Below are 12,440 nucleotides of genomic sequence, written 5' to 3'. Positions count from 1 at the left end.
GATGTATTTTCCAAATATTTTCTCGTTGTTTGGCCGAACAACTGCGTCGCCAGAGCATATAAAATTGAAATAATTCATAATTAAATATTGCACAAAATCTATACATACGAACAACAGTGTGTTGTATATATTTTTTTGATTATAAATATACTTACGATATTTGTTGTTATACATGCCATATAGATACACGAGCGAAACGCAATGCCGCTGTTGCATTTCAGACGTTTTTCTCAGAATTCGAGATTCGAAAAAGAAATATATCTTGCTCTGAAATGGGTCAACATAAATAAAACATTGCAGTTTGTTTAATTTATTTAAGGAAATTATTTTTTTTAAGATATCGGAATCAAAGTAGTAATTAGTGAGTAAGTAGGGTATCCCTCACAGTCTTCTTTGGTATTTTAATACGCTCCATTTATGGGCCCATGAATGAAATGTAAGTTGTCAAAACAAATCGCATTGAATGAGTCAGTCAAAAGCAAGTGTTTATTCTGGCTAAATATGCTGACATCGTAGAACCCCCGATACCCATAACAAAGTGTAACAAATATGAGTTTCATATTTGGAATTTTAACGTGATACTTTGCCAAAGTGAACTCTCTAATCGTAAAAGAAACTAATGATCGGGTTTCTCATATCATATATATAATATATCATTTATTATAATAAATAATAATATATCATTTATTTATATTTTTAAGCTCTTTATAAATAAATAAAATATTTTATTCACTAGTAATAACACTACTACACTACTACTAGTACTACTACTACTATACTACTAATTATACTATTATACTACTAGTAGTAGATGATAGTAGAATTAAATAATGGGAAAAATTTATTTATTTTCTATATTGTTAAGATCTTAATAAATATTATGAATATTACATTCACTGCTGAAAATGGTGTCTAAAAGTGGAAACTTATGTATAATTTTTTATGACAAACATAGCTCTTTATATAAAAAAGTCTTTTAGATTTACTAAAATATTTAATATATTGATGATTATTCTACCCATTGTGCTTGCTGCTACTAGCATATCGTACTCCATTACCGTTAAAGTCGAATATTGGCTCAATTAACCGTTTCAAGAGGGAGGCGACAAATGTTAGTCATGGATTTTCGGGCAGTTTGGTGATTATTGCTTAGCCGTTAATTGCCCACCGACAGGTAAGGTCCCCCAAAGAAAAGAAACCCTACAAAAAAAGCCAACCGGGCGCCCCCTCAATTATATAACTGAATCAAAGGTTTTTACGCACTCGGTAGGAGCCTTCACTCTTTCTCTCTTTTTGCAGAGCTGCCCCAAAACTTGAGTGAGTTTTTATTTTGGCGCGCTGCTCGAAGGCGCAGACTCGGCTTGTTCCCATTCATGCCCGCGGGTATCATCGGCACCACTCCGTTTGAGCCAGGTCCGAATGGCTTGGTTGCTGCCTTGCTGCTCAGTCTGTGACCAGCGCTCGAGCCGATTCGTTTGGCGCAATCCTCCTCCTGCAAACGAAACTCACGCGGCGGCTGCAGCTCGTTTTTTCCTCTGATTTCCACTATCCACACATTTTACGGTTGCGTTTCTTGCGGTCTGACTTTCATTGTTTCGCGGCCCTCAAACGCTATTCACCTTTTACACCTTTTACAACGCTCGTTGCCGCGAAGCGACACGGAAAAATGGCCAGGACACAGTTAACTTGGCTTTAACTGTCGCCCCATTTAGTTTTGTGTTCACACTGAGAGAAAAGGAAGCAGCAGCAGCGTAGAAGTCGGAGGAGCGAATCAAAATTTGTGCGGCCGCCGCTGGCACCGTGATATAACAGGAGTTGCCGCTCGACTTTCTCTACCTTCTCCCACTCTCTCTCTCACTCACTCTCTCGGGCGGACGAATCGAAGTCGAAGGTATCCCCATGTGGCAGCTCCATTGACCAGGAGGCAAGCAACCGGAGCGGCGAAGTTACCGTAAGTCCTGGCGCTATAATGCCACATTCCTCGTGGGTGACTGACCCTCATCCGATTGCGATTTCCCTCAAACGCAAATGTCCCGAAAATTATACTACGAATATGTATTTGGAACAATTTCGGGGGTCTTTCGTATAATTATTTTTTGTTGCGGGCACGCAACTGGGGAATTAACGGACAGTCCTCCACCTTCATGCCTCCCGTGACAAGAGCGCGTAAGTGTTTTCCATGTAAATCTTGGCCCACGGGTCGTATGGGTAATGTGTGTGGCTCGGGCGGGTCGTGGCCTGTCAGCCGGCCGTCAGAGTCGAATTGGTGTGAAAATGCCCCCAAAACGTGACTGTGGAAAGCGCTGTCAGCCAGAACTTGCAGATGCCTCTCCTATAAACAGGCTATCCTGTGGCTCGTGTAAATTTTGTGCATACGAAAAATATTTTAAAAAGTGTAAAAAAATTCAAGGTATTTTATTTTTTCAAGGAGAAGAAAGGAAAAGATTGGAAATATAGGTAACATCTGTAAAAATTTAAATTCTTCATTAAAAAACATTCATTATTCAAATATTTTAAAGTATCTCAATTTTTGGGACCTTTAAAAGCTTTATATACAAAATTAACATTAATCTCATATAATATAGAGGTATTTTTCATATAATTTATTAGGAATGCCACTTTTAGAGTCACAAAATAATTAAAAAATGATTTTAAGGGTTCCTTTAAAAATGTAAATAAATCACGTATACGCCCTGTTAATATATAATTACTTAAGAAAACAAGAGGGAACGTTATAGTCGGATGCCCCGACTATCAGATACCCGTTACTCAGGTAAAGGGAGTGCGAGGGAGATGGAGATAGAGATAGAAAACGTTGATCACGCATAACTTTTTAACGAATGGTCCGATTTGAAAAATTTCTTCTACATTTCGATAGGTATTGATAAACACAATAAAACTGCATTTTTACTTTTCCAAAATATTAAAATTTTTAAAATCGTATATAAGCGATGGTGGGCGTTAGAGGGGGCGTGGCACCATTTTGAAACAAACTTGCGCTGCGTAGGAATTCCTAGAATCTGCATGCAAAATGCCAATCTTCTAGCTTCTATAGTTTCCGAGATCTCAGCGTTCATACGGACAGACGGACAGACAGACAGACGGACAGACGGACAGACGGACATGGCTAGATCGACTCGGCTAGTGATCCTGATCAAGAATATATATACTTTATGGGGTCGGAAACGCTTCCTTCTACCTGTTACATACTTTTGCACGAATACAATATACCCTTTTACTCTACGAGTAACGGGTATAATTAACTGGGATATTTATTTCCAACCCACTCTTCGCAACTCCTGCCACTGAAAACACCAACAACCCTCAATTTGAATGCCTCATTTCGCTTAATTTCCCTTGTTGCACACTAAAAACATGGCCAAACTTTTTACGCCACACTCATTGCATATGTAAAACGAAATTAATATTTTGAGTCATGCAATTCGACCGCTCCGCCCGCCCACCTGTCTAATTATTTATTTAAATTGCGTTCTGTCAGCGGCGAAAACTTTCCAAGTCGACAATATATATATGGTTCATTAAGTTCGGATTGTTACATTTCGAGGGCAGGACTCTCTTGGTCCAGAATGCAGTTAATTAGCTGTGACCTGAACGGAATGGCGGAAATGTAGATAGGTAGTGGGTGAAATGTGGAAGTACCGCCGAGGGAAACGGATGCATTCCGAAATCAAGGTTGATGTCCCCAGATTGGCTCAGATTATGTGGGCCATCATGGGGGTAGGTGATGCCAGGCGATCACATTTCAGTTTTATTGCCTTGGCGATGGCAACACTTTGTCTCTGTCATCGCCGGGGGTCCAGAGGGGGGGACTTTTTGGGTACCAGATAGCCAGTGGCCAAGGAAAATAGTTTCTGCTGGCACTAGCATTTGTTTTTAGTTTGCTTAGGAGCCGGTACAATGTTTGCTTCGAGCAATGAAATCCTCGAAGCTCGTGAAATCAACAATCCCCACCCTGTGTTTACCCATCTTGGCCTGAACTGTTGTATGTTAATAAAGCATTTTATGGCAGCACGTGTCCTCTGGAGGGAAAGTTTTGCTTAGTCGGCACCCCAGCTTTGACCCTTCTCCTCGGCGGTTGCTGCCGGTCCATTGACATATCCGCAGACAAAGCGACGCTATTTGGCTGCCGGCTCGACTTGATTCTGCTCGACTCGACTCGACTGACTGCCCCTACTTTCCACCCTTCTGGAGTCGCCTTTTCGTGTGTGTGAGGGTGCAGGCCTTCGAATTTATTTAAAACTGCCTGCCTGGCAGCAAAAGAAACAAAACATAATCGCTATTTTGATATATTTATAGTACAGTAGCTATTGGGTTTGGGGAAATTTTTAAGGAAATTACTTTAACCAGAACTTAGCTTTATTTGATTTTTAAGACATCTTATAAACTTATCTATTATCTTACTATTAATTTAGTTATATTCATTTTTTCTGTCCTTATTTTGATTCGAAAAAATCTCTATTTTATACAGAATGTTCTAACGTGATGAGCTCGTAACTAAATTGCAAATCTATTAAAACCAGGAATCATTTACAAAATACACTTTAAAAATTAAATAAAAATAAAATATTTAAAAAATTAAAAATTAGTATTTAATAAATTTAAGCTATTTCAAACCACTAAATTTCAATTTAAAGAGTCTCAACTGTATGTTTATAGGCCTTTTATAGGCCTCGACGTGCTTTTCCCTTTTCATGCCTGAAACATTTATTACAAACAAAGCTTGACGGCACCAAAAAACTCATATTTTTCACAGTCAGTGAGCAATTGGGACCCTTGGTGTCCCTTCCCCAGGGCTCCTTCCTCGCCATATCACTCCGCCATTGACTCACCAGGCAGAGCGATGGAGTCATAAAGCGTCACCCAATCCCAATCCCAGTCCCAATCCCATCCTGTCCTGGTAGGTGCGGCTTCTGGTGCCGTTGTGGCATGTATTTTATTGCTCATGTTGAATGTCTAAACGATATAATTGACTGCCAGCCGTAGGGGGCGGCGCACGAGATGGGCGATGGGACAAGGTCGACTCTGGCTAATTTATATGCATACGATATACACACCAAGCTTACCCCCTCCCCCTTTCAAATGACATTGGGTACAACAAAAAGGCCGAATTATAAGCCGATTGAAGGGAAACGATAATGGAAAAACATTCGTGGAAAAGCTCGCGCCGTTCCGGGGAAAAAGCGAAAGTGAAAAACTTGGCAGCGAATGCAATTCCCGGTCAGGTAGAGCAGTTGAGCGGGGACCGATTTAATTTGATTAAAGTTTTCCATAAATTTCGTTTCGCTTAATGTCTGCGCCTCCGGACATGCAACACTTTTTTTCCTCCCTTTGGCGAGCTGAGAAAAAATCCCCTTGGCAAACGGCCCGGAAAATGCATGGACGTAAAATGGGATGGGCGTCCACCACAATGCGATTTCATTAGAAGTTCGTCGATGAATTCAATGCAAAACTGTTTTTCAATCATGGCCCCTAAATATATTTGGCCACCGGCTAAACCAACACACTTCCACTTCCACTGAGACACGGACACAAGGACACAAGGACACAAGGACCTTCCGGGCGCACAAGCGAGGCGGTTCCGGATTGCATTTTCACCCCACACACAAGAAAATTGATTTCCCATTTTTAAATTTTGCATATCACAATCCATTGAATGAATTATACTTTGTATATTATTTTGTCTTTTCTGATTTCTTTTTTAAAGGTTCCTTTTATTCATATAAAATATCTTTTAGAAAAGATTTAACAAATAAAATTACACAAAGAGTTTAGGTTTTAAGTAACCAAAAAGCCCAAATAACTTTAACTTTTTTAAATATTTTTCTATTTATCAACATTACTAAACTTATATAAACAATCTAAATGGATAAAGTACAATACAGTATTCCAAGCTACCATCTGAATGATCTTTGCAAATATAACTCTGTCCTTTGAAAATAAATAGACATACAAATTTATGTCACGTACTTTTATCTTTGGGACATACATTTGGAATTTAGGGCTAGTACTCAACCCAACAAAAAGTCGTCCAAAACAAAAACTTCATATGAAACAACATTTTTTGAGTACTAAGCCTTACCCATTAGAATACCACGTCAGAATTGGGACTTACATTTTTAACCCATCATTATTTAATATAAATTTTTTTGAGTTGCTCAAAGCTCCTGTAATCCCATTCCCAGAATGCGAATATACATTTTAAAAGTCACAAGGGCAGGCCTAATCTTTAACTCCCTGGAATACCAAGTTAGAAATGGGTCTTAAATTTGTAACCCATCATTATTTAATAAACATTTTTTTGAGTGCATCAAAGCTCCTGTAATCCCAATCCCAGAATGCGGAGGACACGCCGAGCTCTCCATCCTTGCGGAAACGAGGCAGGCTGAAACGGGGCGAAGTGTCACATCAATTGAATTGAATTGCGGCTCTGGGGCTGGGAATTCCTCCACCTCTGATCAAAACCGACCGAATGGCAGTGGGCGCCGACTATTTATAGGCACTGTGATGCTGATTGGATGCACTTGAAGTCCATGTCGCCGCTGTCCGAATGCTGCTAAGCAGCAATTTTGGCTGATCAATTGCCTCCGATACCTTGCTTTTGCCTCTTCTTTCCTTTGAGGGGATGAAGAGGCTAGATTGACTGCTCTAATTTCGTAATTTCCCCGTTTCGGAAGTGGGTGGATGTGAAGGGGCGTTAGTCGAGCTGACTGGTAAATGACAGCTGCTTTTGCTGGTGCTGCACACACGTGCCTTATCTGCTCAGGATCCTCCTCTTGCTCCTCCTCCTGGTGCTCCTCCTACTTCTCAACCTCCCCTCGAGTATGTCAGTCAATTTAATGCCCGTGGCTGCGACGACAACGTGTCGGGAATGAAATTACAACAAAGCGACACTTTGCCCATTGCCTCGGCGCAAGACAACTTATGCAAATGTGTTGGATTCCAAGTGCACCCAAAGGATGGGTTTCCTCCGAGAGTGTGTTACACAACGACAAAGGTAGCCTGCCCACGTCTTGACTTTGTGATGAGGTGAGGCCTTTGGAAAAAGGTGGGAAAAAGGGGGGAAAATATAAGAAAGAAAGGCAGGACAGGCCCAACCAACTGTTGCCAGGACCTGGCTGCTAACCTTGCCTACTTTTGGGGGCCAAACAGGTAGGCCAGTTGTTTGGTTGGTTTTAGCCTCTGGCATTTTGGGCCCAATTCGAATCAAATACTGACTGTCTGTCTGTCTGACTGTTCCACTAATGAGATGCAGGCGAGCCTGGCGTCAAGGCCTGTTTACTTCCGCGACGAAGGCGGCGACAAAGACATCCATTATGTCTCGGCCATGGCAGTGGCTTGCAACAGCTTGCAACTGCAACATTTGCCACTTGCACTTTCATCAGAACCCAACCATTTCCTCTTGGCCTTCGCCGGCAATTTTGCGCCCTGAACTTGTCAAATAAAGGATTCTCTTCCTCTGTTTCTCTTATCCTTTCAGCACTGCTTTCGGGCCAATTCGTTTGACAATTGAGGAAGTGAGCCGCAACTTTTAAATGAAGAAACATGGGGAATGGCATGAACAAGGTAAGAACGAGAACAAGGACGAGATTTATGGCTGGCAAAAGCATACGGAAGCCGGTGACAACAGCTTTCAAGGTCCTGCACAAAACTTAAGTCGCCATAATTGCGGTATATTCAGAACTCAAATGGCCAGCACAAACATTTAACCAAATAGTTAACTTAAACTGACTAAAAAATATATTTAAGTCCATTCGTTGCCTTTAATACGTTCAATAAGCCAACAAAAAATTAAAAGGCCAGATTGTTCTCATTTTCTTTGATTTAATTTTAAATATGTGTGAACTTAAATGAAATATTAAGAAGGTACGCAGGGAAAATTAAGAACGTAAAGTTAAAGTTTTCGTAAAAAAAAATTAAGTTTAAAATCTTTTAAAAAAAAAAAGCAAAACAAAATAGTGTAGCGCTTTACTCTTTAAAGTGTTTTTTTTTATCGATGGAATGGAATAAACTTGTATGATTTAATACCATTTTTTTTTTAAATATAAACTAGTGTCCATTACTTAAGAATCAGACCAAAAATAATGCATGCCATTTTTCTTTGCAATTCATTTTCACAGAAATAAATTATTAAAATCTTAAGGGTATTAGGTACTTCAGCTTGTTTTTTTTACCCATTTAGTTTAGCGTGTAATTGCTGACTGCACTGGCAGTATAGATCGGTGATTAAGTATCGATAAACAAACTAGTTCCGCACTGAGGTGGAATTGGTACTCTGGTACCAACTTTCGAGTCAGAATCTACGATTGTTGTCACGGCAACTTGTCAAAGGGAAACAAAAAACAAAAACCAAACAACATGCAAGAAGGGTCAATAAAACAGGCTTACATTTTTCCGTCTCCATGAACAGCACCAAAAATCGTAGGCACACAACCATCATATCACATCCATATCTGATCGCCCCCTAAAAATGAACTGGCACATGGGAAAGGTAAACTCTAGGGAACCATATAAAGCTAATCCCTGAACCATCTGGTTTTTCCTTCCTTCGTTATATTTCTAGGTCTTGCCGGGACTTTATGTGGGCAACTACCGCGACTCGAAGGATCATGCCCAGCTGGAGAGGTTCAAGATCTCGCACATCATCGCCATACATGACAGTCCGCGGCGTCTGCTGCCCGTAAGTTGTAGATATCTCTATTAAAATGTAATTTAATTATTTTCTCCCCCAAAGGACAAGCACTACCTGTGCGTAATGGCCTCGGATACGCCGGACCAGAATCTCTCCCAGTACTTTTCCGTCTGCAACGACTTCATCCACGCCGCCCGCCTGCGCGAAGGCAACGTGCTCATCCACTGCCTGGCGGGGATGTCGCGTTCGGTGACCGTGGCCGTGGCCTACATTATGACGGCCACCCACCTGAACTGGAAGGAGGCGCTGAAGGTGGTCCGTGCCGGTCGCGCTGTGGCCAATCCCAATACGGGTTTCCAGAACCAATTGCAGGAATTTGAGCAGTTCAAGCTGCCCGAGGAACGTCGCCGGCTGAGGGAACGCTTCCCTTCCTCTGCTCTAGAGCAACTGGATCGCACCAAGGTGGTCACCGCGCTGGATAACTACCAGGAGCTCCTGCAGAATCGGGATATCTGCGAGGGCAACTGCTCGCGCGGCGAGAAATGTCCCACAGGTGCGAACGAGGAGTTAGATGGGGAAGATGGTGTGGTTAACGGGGGGATCAGGAGAAACTTGGCTTATACACTAAGCTTTGCGGTGGACAAGTGGAAGAGCAGCACTTTCGATCAGCCAGGAAAGGATCCTCTTAACGACGATTCCTCTCCAGAATTCACTTTGGGGCAGGACCTCATGCCGAATGTACGTTACTACGATGCGAATATCGACAGGGGTCGGTTTGTTAAGAACTTGGACTCAGACGATGATGCAGAACGGTATGTTACGATACAAGGAGAAAGAACCAAGACCACATCGAATCTTAAGAGGCGTCGTCTTCTAAAAACAGGCTCAAAAACTCAAAGCAGCCCTAAGAAATCATAGTGTTATCACCAATAAAATATAGCTACGCTGCAAAATGTTGTATATTTTTTTGTTTAGATTTTGAGTGAGTTGGAAAAGTTTCACCGGCTAAGTCACCGATGAAAAGCTGATGACCAAGGCTCCATTTGAAACAAGTGTACATTTCAATCGACAAAACATGACTTTTCTTTAAGTTTAACATATTCAAAAAATATTTCTTCTTGGGTACTAAATAAAATAAGAATGAAACTAAAGATAACTAATTTTTCTTAATTTTTTTTTTTCCAGGCGTCTGCAACATGGACCCCACGAAGGGCTTGTTCCGACGTCGTCCCTCCAACGCCTCCACCCACTCGCGTCTGCGCGCCCAGTCCTCCAATGCCAACGCCTCGTCCAGTTCGCTCAGCGTGACCAGTGTCGCCGCCCAGTCCTGCCCCACATCGCCCAAGACCTCGCCGCTGCCCATGGCCCGTCGTTCGGTGGGCAACGAGCGCATTCCCGAGGACGAGATCGTCCTGGAACAGCCGCCCACCACATCCCGCGAGGCGGCCGAGTATGCCGCCGCCTTCGAGGACGCCCGTCGCGAGCAGGAGCAGCGCCAGCAGCAGCTGGGCCGGAGTCAGCGCTCTCCCCGGCCGGGAAACTCCTCCGCGAGAGAAACGCCACGGCTGGGTAACTCCTCCTCCTCCTCCTCGAGGGAAACGCCGAGGGTGAGCAGCGCGGGCAGTCGGAGGGAGTCCACCGCCAGGGAGGGAAACGGCTCCGCCCAACTGCAGCGAAGTGCCAGCACGGTCAGCGGATTTGGAGTGCGGCCACGGAGTAGTCCGGCTGGACTGCACGCCTATACGGGTGAGAAAGGATCTTCAAATGGCTGTAAACGATGCAGCTGCCAACTTACTAATGTAATTTTAAAGGATGTACAGTGTACACCCAAAAATAAATCGATATGAAACGTAGATCGATTTTACATTATTTAAGATCAATTTTAATTTGTTATGCGTCCAGGTAAATTTGACCTGGTCGAAAAGAGTATTTCATGTAAAAACGATATGCGTTTAGCATGACCTGAAATTTACATGGCCATATCAATTTTACGGGAACATGCTTTTTTTGTGTGCAGTGAAAAATAAGAATCTGGGAATTTTCAAAGGCTTCACTGCTTTTCAATTTTAAACAAGTTGCCGAGATATAAAGAATCTTTGTTTTAAGTGTAAGCTGCATCGTTTATACCCACCATTAACAGAAGATTTATGGTTAACAGAAAATTTATGGTTAATATTTATTTTAAAAACCTATAATAATTTGAAAATCCCTAACCAGGCTCGGTTCCTTCCTCCGTCCACGGGTCTCGAGTGGATCTGCGGGATGCCGACAAGGGATCGGCCATCTACCTGGGCTGCTCGGCACCGCGGGCCTCCACATTATCTATATCCTCGTCGAGGGGCTCGTCGGGTGGCTCGGCTCCACCCTCGCCCTGTCACACTCCCCCCGCCAGTCCACGTCATGGCGTAAAGAGGTGAGTCTATTAAGTCTTTAATAAATTTCGGTAACCTACATCTATATCCTCGACTATCACAGATCCACCAGTCTGGTGAAAAAGCCGAGATGAAGGCCCGCGACGGACCTCACGAGGCGAGGAGGTTTTTTAAAGCGAGTTGCATTGACACCCACTGCATCTGTAATCTGTAATCCTTAGGCAACTTGGCACATCCTTTGGCAAAAACGCGCGCGTTACCTGCAGACTTGTTTGGAAGAGGACTACGGATTCCCGGGATTACCTTCCGATTCAGATTCGTAGTGCCCTCGAGTAGCTTACTGTTGTTAGACCCTAAAGCTAAGGCATCCTTCGTTTGCCGGCTTTGGCTACTAAAAAAAAGTTGTTGATCAATTTAAAAAAAACGGCACTCGGGGCACTCGCCTTCGAGTGCAGCCTGAATCAAAAGAAATCAAATGTTGAGAGATTATTTTTCAGAGACGCATTTAAGAAATACCGACATATACATATACACGGCATATTTACTGTATATTATATAGCGTATTTATTTATACGAGCAGATTTGTTGTCGGTCCCATTTGGAAGGACTGATCCCCGGCCTCCCGGTAGTGGCCATTTGTTAGTTTTGTACCGAGAGCGGAGTCAGTCGAACAATAATTGAGAATTGTACAATTGCGTATTTTTGATTATATCCATTGTTGTTGCAAAAATATTTTGATAGCGAAGAAAAACAAAAAAAAATGGGGAAACCCAAAAGAAGCGTTATATACATTCATACCTAGTTGATATAGTATTGACATATGAGATTTGAGATTGTTATTTAGAACTGTTGCATTGTGTAGCATTGAATATATAAACAAAGTTTATTAGCTCACCGCCACCCTTTTTCTTCCACACACACAAAAACCCCAAAAACTGGGGAAACCTTACGAGAAGACAAGCAATACATTGATTCACAAACAAAATTTAATCTAAACTAAACCAATTGCATTAAAGTGTGCTTTAAAGCTTGTGGCTTATCATAAAGAAACCAAAAACACAATTAAATTATAATCGAATAAGAATGTAAAATTATTTACAACCTTTCCTAGAATATCGAAAACAATCTAATGGACATTTGAGACGTTTTTGCAAGCTGGCTTTGACAAAATAAAAATGGTTCAGAGGTTCAGAGATACACGAAAATACATATATGGCGATTGGACGGCGAATCAAATACTGTATTTATAATGCCTAGAGAAATGCACAAATCGGTTTTAAACTAAAGTTATATAATGAAATCGTTAAGTTTGTCAAATGAATACAATTATACAAAAATAAAAGCAACTGTCTCCAAGACACAACAATTGAAATGGAATCAAATTGCAACAAACAGTACATAATAAATATGTCCCTGGA

The 12,440-nt window shown here is 41.9% G+C and overlaps 1 protein-coding gene across 4 annotated transcripts; it reads left to right on the top strand.

The window, feature by feature from the left end:
* The first annotated feature begins 1,473 nt into the window (after positions 1-1,473).
* Positions 1,474-12,388, top strand: LOC108058893 (dual specificity protein phosphatase 22). 4 transcript variants are annotated; one of them, XM_017143869.3, is made up of 7 exons: positions 1,474-1,951; positions 7,499-7,584; positions 8,582-8,698; positions 8,753-9,203; positions 9,836-10,396; positions 10,868-11,063; positions 11,126-12,388. In XM_017143869.3, the coding sequence occupies exons 2-7, from the start codon at positions 7,564-7,566 to the stop codon at positions 11,154-11,156; spliced, it is 1,377 nt and encodes a 458-aa protein (XP_016999358.3). In that variant the 5' UTR covers positions 1,474-1,951; positions 7,499-7,563; the 3' UTR covers positions 11,157-12,388. The 4 variants fall into 4 exon arrangements, with proteins under 4 accessions (XP_016999358.3, XP_016999360.3, XP_070070830.1 ...); XM_070214729.1 differs by lacking the exons at positions 1,474-1,951; positions 7,499-7,584; positions 8,582-8,698; positions 8,753-9,203 and adding an exon at positions 9,631-9,772 and having other exon boundaries at positions 11,126-11,187; positions 11,244-12,388; XM_070214728.1 differs by lacking the exons at positions 1,474-1,951; positions 7,499-7,584; positions 8,582-8,698; positions 8,753-9,203 and adding an exon at positions 9,631-9,772.
* The last annotated feature ends 52 nt before the right edge of the window (positions 12,389-12,440 follow it).

The sequence above is a fragment of the Drosophila takahashii genome, chromosome 3L (assembly GCF_030179915.1).
Source record: "Drosophila takahashii strain IR98-3 E-12201 chromosome 3L, DtakHiC1v2, whole genome shotgun sequence".
Lineage (NCBI taxonomy): Eukaryota > Metazoa > Arthropoda > Insecta > Diptera > Drosophilidae > Drosophila > Drosophila takahashii.
This window is presented reverse-complemented; position numbering and strand designations above follow the sequence as displayed.